The 26,451-nt window shown below is 40.8% G+C and overlaps 1 protein-coding gene across 10 annotated transcripts in view; it reads right to left on the bottom strand.

Annotated features, from left to right (window-relative positions):
• PRR14L (proline rich 14 like) overlaps positions 1-26,451 on the bottom strand; it is a 53,116-nt gene that overhangs the window by 6,083 nt on the left and 20,582 nt on the right. For 7 of the 10 annotated variants that reach the window (XM_036276262.1, XM_036276259.1, XM_036276255.1 and 4 more), the window contains 5 exons: positions 17,827-22,984; positions 13,286-13,357; positions 12,446-12,617; positions 11,778-11,887; positions 7,245-7,316 (listed from right to left, as the gene is read on the bottom strand). In XM_036276262.1, coding sequence (XP_036132155.1) covers positions 7,245-7,316; positions 11,778-11,887; positions 12,446-12,617; positions 13,286-13,357; positions 17,827-22,984 — 5,584 coding nt within the window. Of the gene's footprint in view, positions 1-7,244; positions 7,317-11,777; positions 11,888-12,445; positions 12,618-13,285; positions 13,358-17,826; positions 22,985-26,451 lie in introns of those variants that run through there. The other 3 variants (XM_036276258.1, XM_036276265.1, XM_036276264.1) reach the window with 3 other exon arrangements.

The raw sequence follows: 26,451 nt of genomic DNA, 5'->3' as shown, positions 1-26,451 counted from the left end.
TCTCTATGTCACTTATTTCCACTCTGATCTTTTTTATTTAAAAAATTTTTGTATGTTATTTTTTTTTTAGAGAGGGAGAGAGAAATAGAAACATCGATCTGCTGCCTCCTGCATGCCCCCTACTGGGGTCAAGCCTGCAACCCAGGCATGAGCCCTGACCAACCAAGACCTCTCAGTCCATAGGACGATGCTCAATCTACTGGCCACACTGGCCAGGCTCTTCTCTGACCTTTATAATTTTCTCCCTTCTACTTACGCTGGGCTTTTCTTGTTCTCTAATTCTTTTAGTTGTAGGGTTAAATTGTTTATTTGAGCTTTTTATTGTTTCTTGAGATAGGCCAGCATGCTATGAACTTACCTCTCACAACTTCTTTCATCTTGGGTTGTTTTGTGTTCATTTTCATTTATTTTCAGGAAGTTTTTTATTTCTTCCCTGATTTTGTTGGTAACCCATTCACTGTTTAACAATGTGCTATTTAGCCTCCATGTGTTTGAATGTTTTTAAGCTTTTTATTGTAGTTAATTTCTAGTTTCATGCCACTGTGACTGACATGTTTGATATGATTTCAATCTTCCTGAATTTGTGAAGACTTATTTTGTGTCCTAACATGTGGTCTATCTTTGTGAATATTCCATGTGCACTAGAGAAGAATGTATATTCTGCAGCTTTGGGAATGAAATGTTCTGTAAATATCAATTAAATCCATCTGTACTAGTGCATCATTGAGGGTCTCTGTTTCATTAATTTTTTGTCTGGAAGATCTATCCAGTAATGTCAGTAGGGCGTTAAAGTTCCCTATGACTCTATTGTTGCCAAGCTTTACCTTAAAGTCCACTTCAAGATTTTAATATATTTACGTGATCCTATATTGGGTGCATATGTTTACAAGGGTTATATTTTCTTGTTGGACCAGTCCCTTTAGCATTATGTAGTGACCTTCTTTGTCTTTTAATTTTTTTTTTTTCTTTATTGATTTTTTTTTAGAGAGAGGAAGGGAGAGAGAGATAGAAACATTAATTGGCCACCTCTTGCATGCCTCCCACTGGGGATCGAGCCCACAACCTGGGCATGTACCCTCACTAAAAAATGAACTGGCGACCTCTTAGTGCATGGGTTGGCACTCAACCACTGAGCCACACTGGTTGGGCGCTTCTCTGTCTCCTTATGGCCTTTGCTTTGAAGTCTATTTTGTCAGATATGAGCATTGCCACCCCAGCCTTTTTTCATTTCCATTTGTATGAAATATATATATTTTTCATCCTTTCACTTTCAGTCTTTGTTAATCTTTTTGGTCATGTGTTCTTATCTATTCACCTACCCTATGTCTTTTGACTGGAATATTTAACCTATTTACATTTAAGGTTATTGATAGGTACTTATTTATTGCATTTTCCCCTTTATACTTATGTTCCTCTCTCGATTTATTCTTCTTCTTAAATCATTCCCTTTAACATTTCTTGCAATGCTGGTTTAGTGGTTAGGTACTTCTTTAGCCTTTTTCTTGGTCTGGAAGCTCTTTATTTTACCTTCAATTTTATTTTATTTATTACAAAACTACTTTTATTGATTTTTTAGAGAGAAAGGAAGTGAGAGGGAGAGAAACATCAATGTGAAACATTGATTGGCTGCCTCCCACACACTCCCTACACCTGGGATCAAGTCCACCCCTCAGGTATGTGCCCAGACTAGGAATCAAACCAGCAATATTTCAATGTATGAAATGACACTCAACTAATTAAGACACACCAGCCAGGGCTTGCCTTCCATTTTAAATGATAGTCTTGCTGGACAGAGTAATCTCAGATTCAGGTTCTTGCTTTTCATTAATACTTCGTGTTAATCCCTTCTGGCCTGAAGTGTTTCTGATGAGAAATCAGCTGACAGTCTAATGGGAACTCACTTGTAGGAAAGTTTCTGTCTCTCTCTTGCTGCTTTTAAGATTGTCTTTAACATTTGTCATTTTAATTATGATGTGTCTTGGTGTTGATCTCTTTGTGTTCTTTTGCTGTTATTAATCCTCACCTGAAGATAATTTTCCATTGATTTTTGGATAGAGTGGAAGGGAGGGTAGGAGGAAGGGAGGGAGGGAGGGAGAGAGGGAAAGAAACATTAAAAAAAAAATTGTTATTTATTTTTGTTACAGATGTTTCCCCTTTTTCTCTCAAAGGGAGAGAAACACTGATGTGAGAGACACATAAATTGGTTGCCTCCTGCACAATCCAAACCAGGGCTTGGGATCAAACCTGCAACCCAGATAAGTGCCCTTGACTGGGAATCAAACCCACAACCCTCTGGTCCATGTGCTGATGCTCTAATCACTAAGCCAAACCGGCCAGGGCTCTCTGTGTTCATCTTGATTGGGAGTCTCTGTACTTCCTAAACTTGTGTTACTTTTCATTTACCAGGTTAGGTAAGTTTTCTGTCATTATTTCTTTAAGCAGGTTCTCTATTACTTGCTCAATTTCTTCTCCTTTTGGTACCCCTACGCTGTGGACATTGTTATGTTTCATGTTGTCCTGAAATTTCCTTAAATTATATTTCTGCTTTTAAATTCTTTTTTCTTTATGCTGCTCTACTGGGTGTTTTTTTCTACCTTGTCTTCCAAGTCACTGATTCGATCCTCAGCTTCATTCAATCTATTTTGATTCCTTCCAATGTCTTCTTCATGTCAAATATGGTATTCTTCATTTCCAACTGGTTCTTGTTCATTGTTTCTATTTCCTTTTCCATGCTATTGTAGTTCTAAGTTCTTTGTAATTTTCACTAAATTCCTTGAGTATCCTTATAACCATACTATGAACTCTATATCTGGTAAACAGCTTGCCTCCATTTCATTTAGTTCCTTTTCTAGAGATTACTCCTTTTCTTTAATTTGAGGGTTGTTTCTGTCTCCCCATTTTAGCTGTCTCTTTGTGTGTGTGTTTGTTTGTTTTTTGGTATGTGCCACTAGCGAGAACTGAACCCAGGACTCTCTGGTCTGCAGGACAATGCTCCAACCGCTGAACCAAACTGGCCAGGGCTCTTTGTGTTTGTTTCTATATATTAGGTAGAACTGCTACACCTTCCAGTCTTCATGGGATGGCCTTAGGTAGTTAAGTGTCCTGTGGGACCTAGTGGTGTAGTCTCCTTGATCTCCTGAGCTGGATACTCTAGGAACGTCCCTTGTGTGGATTATGTGGGCCTTCCTGTTGTAATTGGGTCTTTTTAAAAAAAAATACGTTTTTATTGATTTTTTTACAGAGAAAGGAGAGAGAGAGAGAAAAAAACATCTGTGTGATCAGGTCCACAACCCGGGCATGTGCCCTGACCAGGAATTGAACCAGGACCTCTCAGTCCATGGGATGATGCTCAATCCACGGAGTCATACTGGATGGGCTGTAATTGGGTGTTTGTGTGTGTGATCAACCCTCAAGCTGACTGACTGTGAGGTTCAACTCTGACCATATCATGCAAGTTGTTGTATAGGTACTGACAGAACAAAAAAAAGCAAAACAGCAAGAGAATAGCCCAGCCACAGTGGCTCAGTGGATTGAGCACTGTCCCATGGACTGAGAGGTCCCAGTTCGATTCCCAGTCAGGGCATAACCCTGGGTTGCAGGCTTTGTCCCTGGTGATGAGTATGCAGGAGGCAGTCAATTGATGTATCTCTCTCACATCGATGTTTCTTTCTCTCAAAAAAATCAATAAAAAGATATTTTGTTTGTTTGTTTGTTTATAATCCTCACCCGAGGACACTTTTGCATTTATCTTCAGGTAGAGTGGGAGGGAGAGAGGAAGAGAGAGAGAGAGAGAGAGAAAAAAAACATAGATATGAGAGAGACACACTGAGTGGTTGCCACCCACACGACAACAACCAGGGCTGGGGACAAACCGCAACCGAGGTACGTGCCCTTAGTGGGAACCAAACCTGGGACTCTCTGGTCTGTGGGCCAACACTCTAACTGCTGAGCCAAACCAGCCAGGGCCAATAAAAACATATTTAAAACAAACAAAAAACACACCAACAACATCAACAAATTAAAAAATATATATGACTAATTATATTCCAAAAGAAAAATAAGAGAAAATGTATGAAAGAAAAGAAAAAGAAGAAATTAAGAAGAAAAAAAGAAAGTAATAGATTAGGAAAAGAAAATATAAGCAAAGAAAAAAAGGAAGAAAATAGAATTAGGAAAGAAAGAAATATGAAATAATTAGGGGAAAAGAAAATGATTAAAAAAATAAAGACAACTGTAAAAATAAAATAAAATAAAAATAAAGAAAAAAGTGAAGCTTGTTGGATCCTGCTCCAATGCTATTAGAAGCCGGCCACTTGGTCTGTCAGTTCCTGGCCTTCCAGCAACCTGTCTGTAGCTATAAGCGATCCACAGTATTCTGCTTCTTCTGGGCTTAGCTGTGTCTGAAAAAACGAAGCTGCATTCCAAGGCTGGTTTTTACAAGCACAGGGCCCAGGAGGGTCAACCAACATTCCAAGCCTCCCTGGGATCATCTCTGCCTGTCAGGCTTAGACACAGAAAGCACTTAGTCTCTGAAAGAGCCTTTAGCACAGTGGTTCTCAAACTTCCTAATGCTGCGACCCTTTAATACAGTTCCTCATGTTGTGGTGACTCTGAACCATAAAATTATTTTCGTTGCTACTTCATACGTGTAATTTTGCTACTGTTATTTCTTAGGCAACCCCTATGAAAGGGTCGTTCGACTTCCAAAAGGGTCGCAACCCACAGGTTGAGAACCGCTGCTTTAGCATAATCAGGATGGGGTTACTGGATTTTCCCATGAGGGAGAGGTGCTGTTCAGACTTTGGGGAAGATGGTAGGTGTGTCTCCCTGCCCCTGAGTCAAAGTCTTAAGTCAGTCTTGGATTTCCCCCTGAACTCAGCAGGGCAGAGCAGTAGCTAGGAGGGTGGAGCCTATGAAGCCCAGAGGTGGGGTCTGTCAGAGGCTGGGGGTGGGAGGGTGGGGAAGTGTGTTTCTATCAGAAGTCCTGTGAGTTTCCCTGAAAAGTGGTGGGGGGTGGAAGATGGGTGTGGCCCCTTCCCATGGCCCCTTCCCAAAACACATCACTGACAACCCCTGAGACTGCCCAGCTTTCTAAGCCCCAGTCTATGCTATGCTGACTCCTCAGCGGGTCTTAAAATGCAGGGTGGGGTGAGGATTCCAGAGGTCTGGGAGAGCCGAATGCTGGAGGGTGAGGGGTAGTTGCTTTTTCCTATGCTGATGCCGCTTGGAGTTCCTCCCAAGAAAAATGGCTGCTGCGGTACCGGGAGGATGATCTAACATTAGGTTCCTTTCTGGTGACGCTCCCCCATGCCTCTTCCCAATGCCAGCCACCCCTAACTGTCCTTAGGTGCTTCCAGTCCTCAGTACCTTCCCTCCGCCTGCATACGGGGTGTCTGCAAACAAATGTTTTGCACACTAGCCCGTTGATAGCTTTGACTCTAGAGGCTCCATCTCTCCTTGACAGGTAATAACCCCTCCACCTCTCATAGCTAGATGCTACTGTAGGCGCTATTCCTGTCTCCTGGTGCTCCAGGCTGGGAAGCCCAGCCTGGGGACTAGGCTTCTCACCTCTCATGGGGAACCTCCTGCAGCTGAGGTATCCCTTCTTAGCCTCAGCCTGCCTCTCCTGGGAGTAGGGCTGGCCTTTTCATGACTCTGCCCTTCCTACCAGTCTTGGTGCATCTTCTGCAGTCTTTGTTTAAAAGTCTCCTCTTTGGACAATCTCCAGTTAGTATTTCAGAGTGATTGTTCCTCATTTTAGATGTAAATTCCAGTTTGGTTTTGGGAGGCATTGAGAGCAAGATCTCCCTACTCCACTGCCATCTTGAATCCCCTTCCCAGTATCTATTTTTTTTGTATAAAAAATTATATATATATATATAACATGTATATGAATATGTACTATATGTACAAAGTGAAAAAATCAAAACTGAACAAAAGTATAAAGAAAAATAAGACCAGCTGCCAATAGGCAACACACCAGCACCAGTTTTTTTGTGTATCCTTCCAAAAGTCATTCAATGTAATACATGCATAAATAAGCATACATTACCAGAAGTCAGCCCTTTCATGTAAAGGTCCAGATCATAAACATTTTATTTATTTATTTTTTTAATCCTCACCCAAGGATATTTTTCCATTTATTTTCAGATAGAGTAGGAGGGAGGGAAGAAGAGAGAAAGAGACATCGATGTGAGAGAGACACATCAATTGGTTGCCTCCCGCACAGCCCTGACCAGGGCCGGGACTGAACTGCAACTGAGGTACGTGCCCTTAACTGGAATCGAACCCATGACTCTTTGGTCCGAGGTCGATGCTCTCACTGCTGAGCCAAACCAGCCAGGGCCCAGATAGTAAGCATTTTAAAATTAATAAGCCACGCAAGTCTGTGTTACATATTTTTTTTGTTTTTCAACAAAAAACATAGAAATCATTCTTAGTTTGCAGGTCATTATAAGTCAAAAGGGAAAAAGAAAGCAGAACACTGGTTGGATCTGGCCTGTAGCTTGCTGACACATGGCATATATCCTCCATTTTGGTTTTTTTCTTTACTCAGATCATATCAAATCACATACATTGTCCTATGCACTATGCCTCTTTGGCCTATCAACAACTAAGATTACTTCAATTTAATACACAGGTATCTGATTTGTTTTTTAAAATGGCTATACAGTATATTTCCTTACAAGGATGAATCATAACTTAATCAAAACTCTATTAATAAACATTTTAGATGGTTTCCAATCATTTCCTATTAATGAACAATGCTATAATAAGCACTCCTGTACAAACATCTTAGAGCAAATGTTTGTCTTGTAGACTAAAATTCTAGAACTCTCCTGTTACATCCTAGACATAATAGGAATTGAAATGTTCAATTACTTAAACTGAATTCAGACCCAAAGGCAGCCAAGTGAAACCTTTTCTGTATTTGGGTTTGGACTCATATCTGAAGATCAGTGATTATTAGTCCTGAAGACAGGCAGCATATTCACTAAAAATTCCAGTGCAAACTAAAAGGAGACTACATTTTCTGTATCTAACTAACCCAATACACATTTCTTTTCCATCCCACCACTGACCCCAATTCAAGTGCTGGGAACTGAAAATATCAATTCTAGTAATTTCCAAGACCCAATAGTGGAAGAACTGAACATACCCTTTCTGCAGTTAAGGCAATGGAGATTTACAATGTCATTTCAGAAAACCTCCTCATCTATTATTTCCTACTCATATGTACCTACCTGTTTGCAGGGGGAGACTTATAATTCTTGTTGGTGTATATTTCTTCTAAACTGAACTCCTTTTTCTTTAACCTGAAAAGAGAACAAAATGAATTTGTCACGCTCTCTAACAAGAGATAAGATTGGCTTCCTAACTGTCCTTCCCATTTGTTTACTTTCAAACTTTCTGTAGTATGTTTTAGATGTGTTTCATGTGAACAACATGTATTAGACTTTCTTTTTTTTATCCTCACCCGAGGACATTTTTGCATTTATCTTCAGATAGAGCAGGAGGGAGAGACGGAGGAAGAGAGAGAGAAACATCGAAGTGAGAGAGCATATCGATTGGTTGCCTCCTGCACAACCCCAACTGGGGCCAGGATGAACTGCAACCGAGGTACGTGCCTTTGGCGGGAACCGAACCTGGGACTCCCCAGTCCTTGGGCCGACACTCTAAGCACTGAGCAAAACTGGCCAGGGCTGTACTGGATTTTCTTTACTGGACTGCCATTCTTTAAATTTATGAAATTTTGTTCATTTATACTTATTCAGAATGATATGATTTTATATGTATTGTCTTATTTTACAGCTTCTTTTTCTACTGTATTTAAAAAAAACAGAAAACGAGAAGTTTTTTGTTTTTTTTAATCCTCACCTGAGGATATTTTTCTATTTATGTTCAGATATAGTGGGAGGGAGAGAGAGGGTGAAAAAGGGAGGGAGAGAAAGCGAGAAACATCGACTGGTTGTCTCCCACATGACCCCAACCAGGGCCAGGGCGAATCGCAACCGAGGTACGTGCTCTTGGCCGGAATCGAACCTGTGACTCATTGGTCCATGGGCCAACACTCTATTGCTGAACCAAACCAGTCAGGGTTACAGCTTCTCTTTCTTCTCTTTAATTGATTGCCTCCTCACCCAACTCCCCGCTGTCTCTCTTATCACCCTGGCTTGAAAATTATACATTCTTCTATTCTTTCAGTGGTTGGCAAGAATTTTATGAGTATATTGAACTTAGAAACTGAAGGACATCAATATTTTTAACCTTCTCCCAAACAACACAAGGTCCCTGGAACTTCTAGGACAAATTAATACTGTCCCAATTTATGTTATTAGTGTTCTATTTTGTCTTCCTTTTTTCTTTTTAAACCCTCACCCGAAGATATTTGCCATTGATATTTTAGATAGAGTGGGAGGGAGGAAGGGAAAGAGTAACTGATGCTAGAGAGACACATTGGTTATTTGCCTCCTGCATGACCCCAACCGGGGCTGGGGATTGAACTTGCAACGGAGGTATGTGTCCTTGACTGGGAATTGAACTGGCAATGCTTTGGTTCGCAGGCCATTGCTCTAACTGTTGAGCCAAACTGGCCAGGGCTTGTCTCCTTTTTCATTTTGTAATTTATTTGTTGAAGAAACTAGGTCATTTGGCCTGTGGATTTCCCAGTCAAGACTTTTTTCCCTCACAAGAGGATATTTTTCCATTTTGTTCTGATAGAGTGGGAGGGAGAGAGAGAGAAACATCCACGTGAAAAAGATACATTGAGTAGCTGCCTCCCGTATGACCCCAACCAGGGCCGGGGACGAATTGCAACCGAGGTACTTGCCCTTGACTGGAATTGAACCCGCGACTCATCGGTCTTCGGGCCGATGCTCTAACTGCTAAGCCAAACTGGCCAGGGTAGTCAAGATTTTTAAAAAATAACATCTACATGGTATAATTTAACATGTTCCTTTGACCTAAACACATGGGAAATACTATAGGTATTTCCTATAGACTGGCAATGAGATATAGAGGCATAATCTGATTAACCAGGTAATTCCCTTTGTTGTCCTCTTGGGAGTTGAGGAAGGGGAGGAACACAGGTTTATTTCTGGTTCATAGTGAGGTTATAGCCCTTTGTTGGTGTGCATGTCAATTCAATGTATATGTGTATCTCACACTAGACTCTCATTTGAGTAAGGGCATATATTTTAATTTTTGTCATTTGTATAAACTAGGCCAATGAAAATTTTTTTTGCTCCCTGGCTGGTTTGGCTCAGCAGGTAGAGCATCGGCCTGTGAACCAAAGAGTCTTGGGTTTGATTCCAGTCAAAGGCACATACTTTGGTTGTGGTTTGGTTCCTGGCCCTGGTCAGGGTCATGCGTGAGGCAACAAATTGATACATCTCTCTCACATCGAGGTTACTCTTTCTCTATCTCTTCCTCCCACTCTGAAAACAAATGGGAAAATATCCTTGGGAGAGGATTAAAAAAAACTCTTTAAAATTTAGTTTTTATTGATTTTTTTTAATCCTTACTCAAGGATATTTTTTTCCCATTTATCTTCAGACAGAGTGGGAGGGGGAGAGCGAGTGAGAAAGAGAGAAACGTCTATGTGAGAGAGACACATCAATTTGTTGCCTGACTGGTTGCCTCCTGCACAACCCTGACCAGGGCTGGGGACCGAACCACAACGGCGGTATGAGCCCTTAACTGGAATTGAACCCATGACTCTTCGGTCCACAGGCTGATGCTCTAATCACTGAGCCAAACCAGCCAGGGCTAGATTCTTTGCTTTAAAAAAAAATTAGGTGATGAATCGTTAACTATAATTTCATGATAGATGATTGTGATTTTTTTGATAATTATATGAAAGAATTTGAAGGTATTATATATCAATTACTATATTAAAACTTGCTACACTCCCAACTACTTATTTGTATAAACAAGGTTTTTCAGAACTTTCCATCTAGGATATTTGAAATAATTTAAAAAATATTTCTTGAAAAGACATATGATATAATGATCAATAATAAAACTATAATATAAAAATACAATAAATTAAGATGAAAAGTATGTGGTAAAAGTGGAACGTCAATCATCACCACAGTAATAGTTAATTGTTTATTGCATATGTGTTATGTGAAGCAATATAATAGCTACAGTACATTTTTTTCTCAATTGGACTATATAGCAATCTTGAGCTTTGGGAATTCTTTTTTTTTTTTTATCCTCACCCAAGGACATTTTTCCATCTTTTGTTCAGATAGAGTGGGAGGAAGAGAGAGAGAGAAACATCGCCATAAAAGATACACATCGAATGGCTGCCACACACAGAACCCAACCAGGGCCGGGGACAAAATGCAACCGAAATACGTGCCCCTAGTGGGAACCGAACTCGGGTCTCTCTGGACCGCAGGCCGATGTTCCAACCGCTGAGCCAAACCGGTCAGGGCGAGCTTTGGGAATTCTTATTCACATTTCACAGATAAGTTCTAAAAGCTCAGGAAGGTTATTAAATAACATACTTTGGGTGACTTAAAGGACTACTGGTAGGCTTCCATTTGCCAATGAGAAATGAAGGAGATCCACCACATAAAAATATAATTCTGAAGATCTTTTTAAAAATGTTTAAATTTTTATATGTCTGTGTAGTATCTATAATTCCAAAACTGGAATCAGGCTAAATACATAATTTGGAATCATGCCAAATACATAATTTAGTAATCTGTTTTTTCTTCCTACTTCACTTTATAGAATTAGCTATTGTCTCTGTCATAAAAAAATAAACCTTTAGCCCTGGCTGGTTTGGCTCAGCCGTTAGAGCATTAGCCTGAGAAACGAAGGGTCGTGGGTTCAATTCTGGTCAAGGAAATATACCTGGGTTGCGGGTTCAATCCCTGGCCCTCGTTGGGGTTGTGCAGGTGGTATCTAATTGATGTGTCTCTCTCTCCCTCCCTCCCTTCCACTCTATCTAAACAAAAATAAAAAACAAACCAGTGAAAAAGTATCCTTAGGTGAGAATTAACAACAAATCTTTAAAGGCTGTAATACAGACCATAACATGGATCTGGCATTTACTTAAAAAAAAAATTGGCCCTGGCCGGTTTGGCTCAGCAGTAGAGCACTGGCACGTGGACCAATGAGTCGCAGGTTCAATTCTGGTCAAGGGCACATACCTCGGTCGTAGTTCGTCCTCGGCCCTTCTCAGGGCCGTGCAGGAGGCAACCAGCCGATGTGTCCCTTTCATGTCAATGTTTCTCTCTGTCTCCCTTTCTCTCCCTCCCACTCTATCTGACTATAAATAGAAAAATATCCTCAGGTGAGGATTAAAAAAAAAAATTAAACTTTCCTCATAACATTTGTGTCCCTTCCTAGTTTTATACACAGAATGTTGTGAGATTGGGCTGTGGAGTCGGGTAAGACTTGTGTGAGACAGAAATCACCTGTGTCATGATTGACACTATGGTTTCTTAACCACTGAGCCTCAGCATCGTCACCTAAACCTAGGGATGACAACTGATTACTTCCCAGCATCACTGAAGGACAAACTGAGAGATTATGTATCCAAGGGTCAGCACAATGTCTGGCATGGTGACCTCAACACAAATGATTAGGAACACATTAAACCATCTCTGCACATAAATCTCTGGCCACATTGCCAATGAATACTCTTGGAGAAATCCTAGAAGTATAATAGCTCAACAGTATACGATCACTGAAAGGTTATTGTATTATGCCAAACAATTTTCCAAAAAGTGAAGCTACGTGTATTAGAGAAAAGAGCTCACCTTTTGGGGCGAGGGAGGCCCATAGGGGTAAGATTGGGGTCTGGCTTAGGAATGGTTTTCCGGATGCGAATCTGTGAGACTTTCTTTGGCCTCTTCTCTGGCTGCTCAACCTATAAAGTGTTAAAAACAAAGATGGTCATGTTGTAAGACATTTTAAATAAAGTCCCTTTTCTTCATCCTCAAGGTATCACCTCCTCGGTTTATAGATGACTCTAATAAGTAGTGTATGACAAAGCTTCCCCTCTTATTCCTGCCACCAGTGTTCTCAGCAACTACCTTCTTTTATATTATTAAAGAGAATTGTACTTTCTGCTCAGATATTGAGTTATCAATATATGTTGAAGACAGCAAATGTTCCAAAATTCATCCACTCATCCTCTTTGAATGTATGAAGCAGCTCTGCACTCTAATTCTCTAAACATTGTTAAATTCCATCATCAAGAAAAAAGAATCTAGAAAACAATGTAGATGAAGAGATCCAGGGTATCCTGTAGTGGCTAAACAGAAAACCTCCCTGGTAATCTTGGCAATCTCCAGTACTCAGCCAAAGTTAAAGGTGATAAGTAAAGATACTCAGGGGCCCATCTGTACCTATCATGTGATCTGTAGTCATTGATAGGCATCTCTCCAGTGCCAGTCACCTGACCCCAACAGCACTTTACACTTACCTCTTTCTGTTCTGGAGGGCTACTTTGTGGACAGGGGCACACTGCTGTCACACCATCTAGTTCATCTAATCCAGGAACCTGGAACTCAGAGGCTGAAAGCAGGAGCTTGCTGACAGCTGAGTCTGTTACCAAGCAAGACTTTGGTACCAAGGCAGGGAATGGAGGCTCTAGCCTAGCAGCACAGAGAGAAGAACAGGAGAAAATGGGTGCGGATACACGTTCTACCTCAGTACACTCAACTTAACATCCAGAGTAGGGTTGAAGCCTTTTTCCAGCAATGACATGTCAACCTGTTCTCTAGTCACATCTGGACATAGCCTGTGTCTGCATATGTAAAAATTTACAAGAATGTGGTCAATCCATTTCATTGGTATGGAGCAATGAAATAATGAAAATGTAATGAATAAGGAAAAATGTAAAAAGGAAAAGATTTTTTGGAAGGCAGAAGACATTTAGTGAACGAAACAAATGAAATGTGTGCAGATGAGATCAATTCCATCCAGGCACTGAAGTTGGCTAAATGACCAAAAATAGCTTGAGAGGGAACTTATGGTACAATGAGCTGGCTAAGTGATTTTGACTTTCTCCCCATATTTAGTATTAATTACACATTCTTAGTTACTACTACTAATTAAATACATTTGAATCTAAGATTCAATCTGGTTTATAAGGAGAATAAGAGTTCAGATTCATGCCATGCCTGATCCACACCATCCTCTAGCGTGCGCGTGCACGCGCTCTCTCTCTCTCTCTCTCTCTCTCTCACACACACACACACACACACACACACACACACTCACTCTACAAGCCCTCATGTGTCAGGCACCATTGGAGGCTTACTTCATCTGGCTGCCGCTGGTGTTGTAAGTAGCTTCCAGGCCTGGAAGAGGCACGTATGGTAACATGGTGTGGCTAAAGTGAAGCAAAAGTACAAGAGCAATAGGTTAGGGCAGTGGAACAGCAGGAAAGGTTTTGATATCATTACAGCTTTGGCATATGACACTCAATTAGAGCCCTAGGATGTTAAGAAATGCCAGTCACTCAGAAAGATGAAAATCTCCCAGTAAGGAGAATTACATTTATGTGCCCATCAATGGAATGGAGGCAGGATGACAAAAAAGATTATTTTCTAATTTAGGTGGAAACAAGGTAGAAATAAACAAAAGACAGGAAGAGAAAGGAGGGGAACAAGAATGATTTTGAGTCTTAAACCTCCTAATCAAGTTGTTGAACACTTACACTGAAGATTTTTTTAAAATTTACAGATAAGCCCTAGCCAGTTTGGCTCAGCACTTAGAATGCCAGCCCACTGACCAAAGAGTCGTGGGTTCGATTCTGGTCAAGGGCACGTACCTCGGTTTCAGTTAGTCCCTGGCCCTGGTCAGGGTCATTAGGAAAGCAACCAGTTGATGTGTCCCTCTCACATCGATGTTTCTCTCTCTCTCTCCCTCCCTCCCACTCTATCTGAAGATAAATAGAAAAATATCCTCGGGTAGGAATTAAAAAAAAACACTTACAGATAAAAATCTTATACTATATTCAGCTTTGTACTAATTCTTAAAATAAAATGCCAGTTTCTATAGCATTATACAAAATTATGAAGAAAACCTATTTTCTTTAAAGCCAAGTTCCATATTAAACATGGCTATGTAGCCCAGCCAGAGTGGCTCAGTTGGTTCATCATTGTCCTGTGCACCAAAAGGTTGCTTGTTTGATTCCCATTCAGGGCACATTCCTGGGTTGCAGGTTCAGTCCCTAGTTGGGGCATGTACAGAAGGCAATGGATCGACATTTCTCTCTCAAATCAATGTTCTCTCTCTCTCTCTCTCTCCCCCTCCCTCCCTCCCTCTAAGCATGTCCTACGGTAAGAATTTAAAAACAAACAGCCCAGCCCCTGTGGCTCGGTGGTTGAGCGTCGACCCATGTACCAAGAAGTCACTGGTTCGATACCCAGTCAGGGCACATGCCCAGGTTGTGGGCCCAATCCCCAGTGGGAGGCATATAGGAGGCAGCCCATCAATGTTCTCTTTCATTGATGTTTCTATCTCTCTCTCTCTCTCTCTCTCTCTCTCTCTCTCTCTCTCTCCTTTCCTCTCTAAAAAAGTCAATAAAGAAAAATAAACAAACAAAAACACAGGGCTATGTAAAAAAAAAAAAAAAGTTAACAGGATGGTTGGTCCCTTAATAATGAATCTTTTACTTTTTTTTTTAATCCTCACCCGAGGACATTTTTTCGTTTTTTGTTCAGATAGAGTGGGAGGGAGAGAGAGAGAAAAACATTGACGTGAAAGGGACACATCGAGTGGCTGCCACCCGCACAACCCAACCAGGGCCGGAGACAAACTGCAACCAAGTTACATGCCCTTAGTGGGAACCGAACCCGGGTCCCTCTGGACCACAGGCCAACGCTCTAACCGCTGAGCCAAACCGGCTAGGGTGAATCTTTTACTTTTATAGATGAAACAATAAAACCAATAATCACTTAAAGATACATTAATATATAATGTTGTAGAGCTTTTTGTGCCTCTTAAAATAAAATGTTTATCAGTTACTATTGAATTTAGAACACGGAACAGGTTTCAATCAATAAGACTTTGTATGATGACCAATCACTCCTTTTCCTCTTAGAAGAGAAATTTGTTCAAGGGCTAGGAAAAACACAGATAATTCAGATTTTCAGACTTTAGCAACAACTCAGAATTCCCTCAAGAGTATAGATAAAAGGAAAGCAAGACAGGGCGGAATATTGAAAAACAACAACAACAACAACAAAAAAAACCTGCTCTGGCCAGCATGGTTCAATGATTAGAGTGTCAGCCCACGGTCCAAAGGGTTGCAGGTTCAATTTCCAGTTAAGAGCACATACCTGGGTTGCAGGTTCGATCCCCAGCCCCAGTTGCGGCGCAAGCAAGAGGCAGCCAATCAATGTCTCTCTCACACCAATGTTTCTCTCTCTCTCCCTCCCACTCTCTCTGAAAATCAATGGAAAAAACATCCTTTGGTGAGGATTAACAACAACAACAAAAAAGCTAACCAAACCAGAAATTGGGAAACCTCATTCTAGGTCACTTCAGCTAAAATACTAACCAGCTCTGGCTAGTCTGGATCAGAGGCTAGAGCGTCGGCCTGTGGTCCTGAGACACCCAGGTTCGGTTCCCACAAAGGGCATGTACCTCGGTTGCAGTTTGCCCCCGGCCCTGCTTGGGTCATGTGGGTGGCAGCCACTCGATGTGCCCCTTTCATATCGATGTTTCTCTCTCTCTTCCTCTCTCTCCCTCCCACTCTATCTGAATGGAAAAAAAAAAAAAAAAAAAGGGAAAAATGCCCTCAGGTGAGGATAAAAAATAAAAAATAAATAAAAAGATAAAATACTAACCAGATATGCAATCTGGTTAGGAAAAAAAACATGTACCTGAAACTTACATAATTTTATTAACCAATGTCACCCTAATAAATAGAATACAAAGTAATAAAAACCAAAACCAAGTGCCTCAGGCTCATGATCTAGAAAAGACCAAAATGGTGTCCAGTTAACCTGTATTATGGGGTGCTAGAGAATAGGTTCAAATAAAAAAATGCTATAAAAACAAATTAATTTACTCTTCATCAACTTAAGTCTTGCTTTTGGGGGCTACCCAATTAATCAAGCTTAACATTTCTAAGTTTGTTTAGAAAAACAGAAAACTCCCAGACTCACACCAAAGCATATGATGTTAAAACATTCTTAGAACCCATAAGAAGGAAAAGTTGCTACAAACATCACCTTCCACCTCCCACTTGAATTGAGGAAAAAGCACTAAAGGGTCACACACTTTCCCAGGGTGAAATGAGTAACTATCCTCCTTCTACATTAACCTCAGGAATGAAAACTTTAAAGAAAGTAACATGATTAAAAAGTGTGTTTCATAGACAAAGAGTAAAAAGTAATTATAAGATTATAGAGGTATACCAACAAACTAGACAATAAAAGTAGTATACCATAATTTAAAACAATTTGACTCATTCTAATGTATTTTTATGGCTGCATTACAAGAAACAGATTCTCCTATTAACTACAAGACAAGTACTTAAAATAGTAATTCATCTTTCTATTTCAATCAGCCACATTTAGGTTCTGGAGTGTTTTTCTGAAACTACTTTATTTAGTTGTCTGCTAAGATGCTCGGTGAACTTCAAAAAAGATTTATCTATTATGTCTAAAGCACATCTTTAGGGATCTAATTCTCAAATTCTTTTTCTTCTCTAATTTTCAATTAGAAGGTAAAATAAGTCCTGGCCAGTTTGGCTCAGCAGTTAGAGTGTAGGCCTGCGGACCAATGAGTTGTGGGTTCGATTCCAGCCAAGGGCACATACCTCAGTTGTGGTTTATCCCCAGCCCTGGTTGGGGTTGTATGGGAGGCAACCAGTCGATGTATCTCTCTCATGTCGATATTTCTCTTTCTCTCCCTCCCACTCTATCTGAAGATAAATAGAAAAATATTTTCGGGTGAGGATTAAAAAAAAGAAGGTAAAATGATACTGGTGAAATTATTTTCTTAGTGGTCAAACCACAAGAATGCTTTTCCAAGTCCACTTAAAATTCTACAAATCCTACAACTACAGTATATAAATGCAAATCTTTGAAGTCTCTCTGCTCCAGAAAGAAATGCAACGGTTCATAAACTAGATTCAATGATGACTATATAACTAACTTATTGAAAAGTATTTCTTCTGCATGGATGGTGTGGCTCAGTGGTTGAGCATGACCCATGCACCAAGAGGTCTCCAGTTCGATTCCCAGTCAGAGCACATGCCTAGGTTGTGGGCCTAATCCCCAGTGGAGGGGCACATGCAGGAGGCGTTGAATCGATGTTTTCTCTCATCGATGTTTCTATCTCTCTCTGTCTCCCTTCCTTTCTCTCTAAAAATCAATAAAGAAAAAAAAATTACTTATTTCCAAAGTTAACATAGTTTGAAAAAAAAAGTATTGCTTCATATCTTTGACATACCAAACTCTGAATTAGGTGCTGCCTGTGTAATACTTTGTGACCAAGTTACAGCGACAAGCCATTATTTGTAACTACTCAGTCTTTAACTTGTAACGGTGTTTGTTCTTTGCAAGGTAGGGGCAAGAGGAGAAAAGAGATTCAAAAGATTTTGATGGTTTGCATAATCAATGGACAGAACAAAGAATGGTAGAAAATAAAGGGTTCTGCAGGAAATTAGAGGGGTCTGTACTTAAGAATTACTGCTGCATTTTCTTGGCAGAGATTTGGCAAGGTATAAACAGAATGCAGACACAGAGACTCCAAATAGCCCTGCATTTCCAGTAGTGTCTCTCCCCTCTCCCCACTGCAGAAAGCAAACATGGGACATTTGCAAAGAACAGGGTCAGAGTTTACCTGCTTCTGGTGTCGAGAGTTGGTTGTCGCTTGCTGTGAGTGGAATGAAGAGCAGAGATTTCGAAGGGGCAGGCAGAAGGCCCATGCTGGCTCCAAACAGATAGCACTCGGCCCACCGAATAGGGTAGAGAACAGAAGATCTTGTCTGCTATGGAGGCTGGAGACCTTAACCCTTTCAAGCCCTGGGTAAACTGAGTCATGAAGAGCCTCTGCATAGTAGGCATGTGACTGGAAAAGTTCCGTTTTTTTGTCCAGATTCGGTAACATCCAGGGGAACAAAGTGCTAGGAGAGTGTGAAGGCCAAGGACAGAGCAGCCTGCTCTTGTCTGGACTATGGCAGTGCCTCCGCAGTCTTGGAGAGGAACTGGAGGCTGTGGAAGAGCCTGGGCATGTGCCTGACTGTGGAGGCCAGTGTCTTCCCTGAATGTGGCCATCCCAGGGCAACCATGGGACAAGAAGAAAGAAAAGGTCCACTTGGGAGGTTGAGAAGGGCACTGGGTGGCCTCCCCTAAGGCAAGCCTTGCTGGAGCACAGTGCTCAGGAAAAGTCCTTGGGGACTCAGTCATGCACTCGGAACCTGATTTCACATGAAAGGATACTGGGAAGATTTCAGAGTCCAACAGGAGCAGCGGCATCTTGTTGCTTAAATCTACGAAGCTCATTTTGATGGCTTCGAGCGGATAAAATGTCAAGGGTTTATTGTTAGGCCTCTTATCCCATTCACTAGCTGTCAAATATGGACTCAGCTGCATCGTATTGTATGAAAATCCATCCAGGAGCCTTTTATATCTGAGCCGTTTGTAGCTTTTAGCCACTGGAAGTAGTTCAGAGGAACACCGCCGATACCTTAGTTTCTGGGTCTTTGTGGCTGGGGCCAACCTGGAGGCAAGGATGGATAGCTTGTTGAGTAAGGCTGATTCTTTGGTAGGCTTCCTGACATTCAGGCTCCTTAAGAGATGGCATGGAGTAGCATTCTGCTTTGGTATGTGGCTAACTAAGCTCCTGGTGGGTACTGTTTTGGGTTCCAGTCGTGTGGGTGCAGACATAGCACATGAACTGAGAAATCGGTGTGCTTTTGTGGAGATGGTTTCAGAGGAACTCTTTAAAAAGGCAGAATTTCTGATTTTACTTATTTTTCTCCCCACATTGACTTGCTCCTGACAGGAAACTTTCTTACATGTCCGATGAGGCTGCTTCTTTAAAGGAAGCACTCCTTTCTGATGTGAAGTGTTCCCAAAGGCACCATATATTTCATCACAACTAGCAGAGTCGGGGCCTTGTGCTTTCTGGGAGGCACCACGAAGGCAAGGATCTATGCACAACTCAGTGTCCTGTTTTAATGGATGACATAAGTTTTCCTCCTTTAGGTCTTTCGACTTCTGAAACCATGCAGTAATATCACCCTTGGCCAGCTTTGCTGGGGTGATTTCTTTCATCCTGGTGTACTCATATTTGCAATCCTTAGGTTGGTTTTTATTTTGCACATCGTCTGACAACACATTAGATGATGTGCATTGTTCCAATATCGTATGTGCTTCTTTTTGATGTATATATTCCTCTTCCTTCTGTAACATGTAGTCCAAATCCCTCTGGCTTTGTTGTTCTTCAGAACCACCACACATCCTCAGGGATTTAAAGTGTGTCTGAGAAATCTCACTCACATTATCACCATGACTATCTTCTCTGGTGATCTTCTCCTCAGACTTGTCCCCAACAGTTAAGTGATCCGGTGGTCCCCTCTGATGTTCTTTGGCTTCTTCTCCTATCACTTTAGTTTCTGTTTCCATCATCAAAGGCAAAATTTTCACACTGATGTCATTGCTGCCTCCTTCACTGGGATTACTCATAGCCCTTGGTGCTCCTTCCTGCATCTTAGGCAGGACTGTGCAGTCCTCTACATTTTCACAAAGCATTTCACCATCTTTTGGTTTAAAAATATTTTTCAGGTCAGTTTCTTCACTATTAATATTAGCTTCTGAATTTTCTTGAGAAGAAAGATAAAAAGGCATTATCTCAGTGGATCTCAGGCTCTCTGGAGGAACAGAGTTCTCATCTTGGTGTCTAGAAGACATCAACTCTTTTGAGGAAATTCCAAAGGTATTTTCCTCATCAAACTCAGAATGTGTTTCTAGTCTTGATCTTCCATTTATTCCTAGTGTTTCTCTCAGAGATGCTTCTTTAACTTGTTGTTCATGATGAATATGATTTAAAGACACATTTACTCTATCCAATATTCTTATATTTGGTTCATGATCTGCAATAGATTCTATCTCATTGGCACAAGAGTCTGGACATACTTTCATTTTACAATCTTTTAATGATCTGCAGACTTTTTCTTCACATGATTCTTTAATTTTAAGAGATTCCATTGCAGAGGAAGTAGCATATGGGAAATCTGAATCCTGGTCAATCTTTCCTAAAAATGCAGCATTCAAGTCTCCTCTCTGAGAGAGGCTATTCTTTGAGGTTTCAATTAATGCCCATCCACCTTGCCGTGTACCACCATCAAGTATGCTAGATGTGCTTACGTCCAGTATGCCTTCTGTAGGTTTATTACTACAATCTGTATAGACAATGTCTACCATGCTATCTGTTGACTCCTTACAACTAGAAATCCTTTCAAAGCCTCCTTTCAAATATCCTTTCTTCAGATTGCCTGAACTGAATGGCAGATCTGTTTGGTTGTGGCTTACCTCTGTGTTAGACTCTGTGATGGTCTCTCTCTGTTCACCATCTAGTGGCTCCTTAGCTGGTTTATCTTCACTTCTACACTCATTTGGTCTGTTTGGGTTCTTCTGGCAGTCAAAGACTTCATATGTCTTCTGATTAAGAGTATTAACTGCTTGGTTCATGTTTTTAAAACTGGAGATCTTAGCAGTAAGAGACTGCTCCAGCAGTTTTTCAGGATTTGGAATGTTTACAGATTGGCTTTGTTCTTGTGTGGCACAATCAGAGACATTATATTTACAAAACACAGTCTCTTTGGGTATATCCTGTTCCTTTAATTCTAGCCCTTCCTCACTGGGTTGGATGTGACTGGTGGTGTGAATGGTTTTGTTTAAAGCTTCACAATTTAACATACCTGCTGTCCGTTTATTTCTGATCATATCTCCAGGAAGGCTGCCTTTAGTTTCTCTTCCATTAAGTTCACTTTCCTCTGATATATAATTCACTTTATGGGTGCTACTTTCCACGGAGTCTTCTCTTCCTGGGGAGTGGTGATCGCTGTGCGGAAATGCATTTTTATTCTTGGTTATCAAGTAGTTTTCAACTTCCAATATGACTCTGCTAGACTTACAAGCAGCACACATGGAACACACATTCTCTTCTGTTGCATTTTCCCCTACACAGTGGCAGCTTGAGAGATTCTGAGATTGAACACTCTGACGTTCCATGACAGACAGCTCTGGAAGCAAGACTACTACTTCTTTCCTACGTGAGAGATCTGGTCCTGAATCAGCCATTTTATATTCTCTTTCTAGGCTTCCTGGTTTGATATTTAAGGTGGGATTGTTTGAAGAGGCACCACAGGTTTTGTCACCTGGTGGAGAGCTGTCTTTCATTTTTGTCTGCATGGGGATGGTTTGGGTATCAGCAATGACCCTGGCTCCATCCTCTAATGGAGGGTGATAGCTCTGTTGGGAATCCTTGCTTGTTGCTAAAGGCATCTCTTTGTCAGTTGGCAACTTCATATGGTCTTGTGAATTAAGGGACACTTGATTTAAAACACATTCACTTTTTATTTTGTTAAGAACCAGTTCATCAATACAAGGAAGTTCATTCATCTCACAGGCAATGCACTGTTCATCTAACTGTGGCATAGTGTCCTGTGAGTTCTGTACAGCTTTTTCTGACTCAGGTCTGCAATCCAGTTCTAGGGATGGTGATAACGGAGCAGTATCTTTCTTGGGTTTTGATTCCTCATTTACAGGCCTTATCTGATCCCCTGGCATTAAACTCACAAGGGATTTTTTTTCAATCGTCAAGTCACTGCATGATGCTTCATTTAACTGGGTGTTGCCTTCCAGAGTTCTCTGAGTGCTGACTAAAAAGTTAGGGTTTGTACTGTAAATCTTTTCACTTAACATACTGGGCTCCATTGTGGCGGTCTGCTCTGGGTCTTCGATTTGCATCAAGGAGGAAAAACTGCTTTCTTCAGAGTATCTGCCTGGATGGCTCATATTAGTAAAAATTTCTCTATGGTCCTCAGGGTTTGTTAAGCTACCTTGAATGTCTGAAGTGATTTTGAAATCTTTTTTTTTTAACATTTCTTCTGTGGCTTCGGTAAAAGAACTGGGCATTAAAGAACTAGAACTGTCTGTATCGACACTGCCTTCAATGCAATAGTTACTGTGGATATTTTCTTTTGAGGAGGCAACAGTCTTTTTTTCTCCAGAGCAATGATCACTGGCATCCTCTTCTGGTTGCCTGGTATTAACAAGAAAGAATTCCCCCCTTTTACTCCTGGGGTTCAAAATCCGTTCTTCCTTTTCTTCTCTAGAAGCCAAGTTCTTGCTTTGATCATCCCCATCAAAGCAGGAATTCTCTGTCTTTTCAGCAGATCTCTTTAGCAAGCCATCACCTTCAAAATTACATTTTTCTAAGGATGCTGTTCTGGATTCTGATCCACACAAACTTGATTTAAAATATGAAATTTCAGAATTTCTTTCTAAGGGTTCTACAACAACTACATTTCTCAGGGGGTTGGGACTGCCACATGCAGAACCATGTTTTTCATTATGGTGGTTAAGAATCTGTTGGTGATTGTCATCTGCTTCACAGACAAGGCTTAACTTACACAATTCTTCCTCTCCATTGTCCACTTTGCAAATGGCACTGTTCCCTGGTAATAATGACAACCAAGAAGAACAAGTTTTTAATTCTTCACATTCTTTTTCTTTAGGAGTTGCTTCTGTTAATCCAGGGTCCACAAAGTTTAAAGGTTCTAGGGAAACTAACGTGCTGGTTTCTGAAACCTCACCACTGGTCATGATTTTGTCTACTTCTGGGTAATTGCTGTACCCAGCTGTGAGACCTTTACTCACATTGCTATTCTTGTGTCCTTCATTATTATCCGTCTTAGTCCCATTGACCTTCATACCTTGAACTTCTTCAGTAGATTTTAGCAGAGTTTCGGTTGTAATTTGTACATTTCCTTCTGCACAAAAGAAATAATTCCAAATCAGCATGTAATCATAAAAATCACTTGTACTCTGGCCAGTTTTGCTCAGTGGTTAGAGCATCAGCCTTCAGACTAATGGGTCGTGAGTTCAATTCACGCCAAGGGCACGTACCTGGGTTGCAGGTTCGATCCCTGGCCTTGGTCGGGATCATGTGGGAGGCAACCAATCAATGTATCTCTCTCACATTGATGTTTCTCTCTCTCTCCCCCCCTTCCCTTCCACTCTATTAAAAAAAAAAAAATCAATGGAAAAATATCCTTGGGTGAGGATTAACAACAAAAAAAGAGGAAACAATTTGCTCTATCTTCATGAATTTAATTGTGTACTAAATAGCAAAATGTCCAACTTAAAAAGAGAATTAGAAAATTAGTGCACTATACCACTGGTTTTGTTCTTCTCTGCAGAACATGGAAGGCCAAAAACCTTATTTGTAAAAGAGATTAATTTGCAAGTTGAATATTAGCCTTGAACCCATTTACCTGGAATAATTGCTTCCCTACAAGACTAGTCATGAGCTGGTGATCATTAATGCTGAGTGATAGGTACATAGGGTTTAGTATGTTCTCCACTTTTGAATAAACTTGAAAATTTCCATTATGAAACATTAAAAAAACTAAAAACCTTTCTAAGCAGAATCTAAATGTAATTCATAAATGAGTTTTACTGTACAGAGTATCTCTGAACTCCTAGGTACAGAATGTAGTATAAAGAAGTTTCTTTCCCATACTTGTTAATCTACAAAAAAATTTTCATCCCTCCTCCCTTTTTAGAAAATTAGCCTAAAATTGTACACATTCTTGTGAATGTGCATATGTATGAAGGCATGCATGTATATAATACCTGCACTAAACAGATAAAACAATATGCAAATCAATCTAAAGCTCAAATTCCTAGAGTATAAACTCCATGAGGGTAAGGATCATGTTTGTCTTGGTCTCTCCTCTTCATTCAAGTCCAGCATAATACCTGGTACATAATAGCACTCAGTAAATATCTGTGGAATTAATAAATGAATACAGTTAGGTCCAATCAACAAATGTTATTAATAGTGTCTTCCAAGGTCTTCCCTATCCATTTCTTAATTGGTAGTGAGAGTGAGAGTAGCAATTTTGAGGGAAAGAATAGCAGCTCTGAGCAGCAGGCTGGCTGGGCTCTGTGATATTACTTAACTCTCTGGTTCTGTTTCCTCCTTTGAAAAAGAGGGGAAGTACACTTACCTCAGTGCTATTTTGAGGATTAAATTAAGTAATACATATAAAAGACCACCTGATACAGTGCCTGCCATTTAAAGGAAAGGTTCTTTTCGTTTGCTCTGCTTTCTTTGATTCGTGTTTTACTGGACCTGAGAATAGTTAAAATGATATACTTAATAACTAGGCTAGGATACAGTGTTTAAAAATATTTGAAGTCAGCAAATATTAGATGGATAAATGTATAATGGATTCCGTAAATCTGTACAGATACCAATCAGTGACAAAAAGTAGCCTTGAAATTCTAAGGTTCCACATTGTATATACCTTTTTGAAACTAGCCTACCTTCCTTATCACAGCAGACCCTATGTATGAATTTCTAAGCATGAATACTCCAAATAGTCTTATTATATATCTCCAGTGAATGGTATAGCATTCATCAATTCATTCATGTATATTCTGGGCCTTTCCACTCTGTTCCTGCACCATTCTATTTATATTCCCCATTATATCTGCTCAGGAAAATGCTAAAACTCTTCATCCATCTCCAAACTGTTTACTGTGCAAGATACTTAAGGCAAAACTGTCCCTCAAAACCCCTACTTGGCACCTGGATAGTGTGGCTCGGTGGTTGAGTGTCGACCCATGCACCAGGAGGTCGCCGGTTTGATTCCCAGTCAAGGCACATGCCCAGGTTGTAGGCCCAATCCCCAGTGTGGGGCATGCAGGAGGTGGCCAATTGATGCTCTCTCACCGATATTTCTCTCTCTCTCCCTGCCTCTCTCTAAAATCAATAAAGAAAAAAAAAATTAAAATAAAAAACAAAAACACAAAAAACCCCTACCTGGCCCTGGCTGGTTTGGCTCAGCAGTTAGAGCATCAGCCCTCAGACAGAAGGGTCTCGGGTTTGATTGCTGGTCAAGGGCACGTGCCTGGTTTGCAGGTCTGATCCCTAGCCCAATTGGGGTCATGCAGGAGGCAACAAATGGGTCTTTCTTACATTGTTGACCAGCCCCCCACCCCACCAAATCCTCCGATGAGGATTAACAAATAACAAAACAAAACAAAATTAGGTGGCTAAACTGTGGAAGCTAAATATGACATTAGTTTTGTTTTTTATCCTCACCCGAGGACATTTTTTTCATTTTTTGTTCAGATAGAGTGGGAGGGAGAAAGAGGAAGAGAGAGAGAAACATCAATGTGAAAGGGACACATCGGGTGATTGCCACCCACATGACCCAACCAGGGCAGGGAACAAACTGCAACCGAGGTACATGCCCATAGCGGGAACCGAACCTGGGTCTCTCTGGACCACAGGCCAATGCTCTAACCGCTGAGCCAAACCGGCCAGGGCATGACATCAGTTTTGGTTCATCCTACTCCTCATCCTCAGGAAGATTTGTAATGGATTAGAAATACTGTAATATCTTATAAAAGGAAGCTCTCCTGTGGTTCACAAAGGCTGCCTAGAGGAAGGAAGATAGTGTAGACAACCCTACAAGCTTTTGTCATCTAAGCTTCTTTTGAGCACTGAACATCTGGCTTTCCAAATTACAAATAAATTGACAGATTCAACTCCTTAAATGAAGCTCTATAGCAGCTTTACTCATAATTGCCAAAACTAAAAACAACTCAAATTTCCCTAAATGGAAAATAAACTATGTTACAACCAGACAATAGGATCCTCTTCAGCAACAAGAAGCAATGAACTACTGATACACATGGCAACATGGATAAATCTTTAGTGCACCAAGCTAAATGAAAGAAACCAGACTCAAAGGCTTCTCCTGTATTATTACATTTATAGAACATTCTGGAAGAGGTATAAGGACAGAAAACAGATCACTGGTTTCTATAGGGTCTAGAGTTGGCAAGAAGGACTATTTACAAAAGGAGCCTGTGATGTTCAGTGCTGGGGTAATGGAAATAATCTATATCTTGATTGTAGTTACACAACTGTATGTTTGTAGAAATTCACAGAACTATATGAACCAAAAAAAAGGGTAAATTTTATTGTAGGTAAATTATACTTTAATTTAAAAAAAGAGAGAGACGCCCTGGCCGGTTTGGCTCAGCGGTTAGAGCGTCGACCTGCGGTCCTGAGAGACCCGGTTCGGTTCCGCTAAGGGCACGTACCTCGGTTGCAGTTTGTCCCCGGCCCTGGTTGGTCGTGCGGTGGCAGCCACTCGATGTGTCCCTTTCACGTCGATGTTTCTCTCTCTCTATCTCTTCCTCTCTCTCCCTCCCACTC

Source organism: Molossus molossus, unplaced genomic scaffold (genome assembly GCF_014108415.1).
Source record: "Molossus molossus isolate mMolMol1 unplaced genomic scaffold, mMolMol1.p scaffold_m16_p_22, whole genome shotgun sequence".
NCBI lineage: Eukaryota > Metazoa > Chordata > Mammalia > Chiroptera > Molossidae > Molossus > Molossus molossus.
The sequence above is the reverse complement of the archived record's forward strand: the minus strand, read 5'-3'. Positions and strand labels throughout refer to the sequence as shown.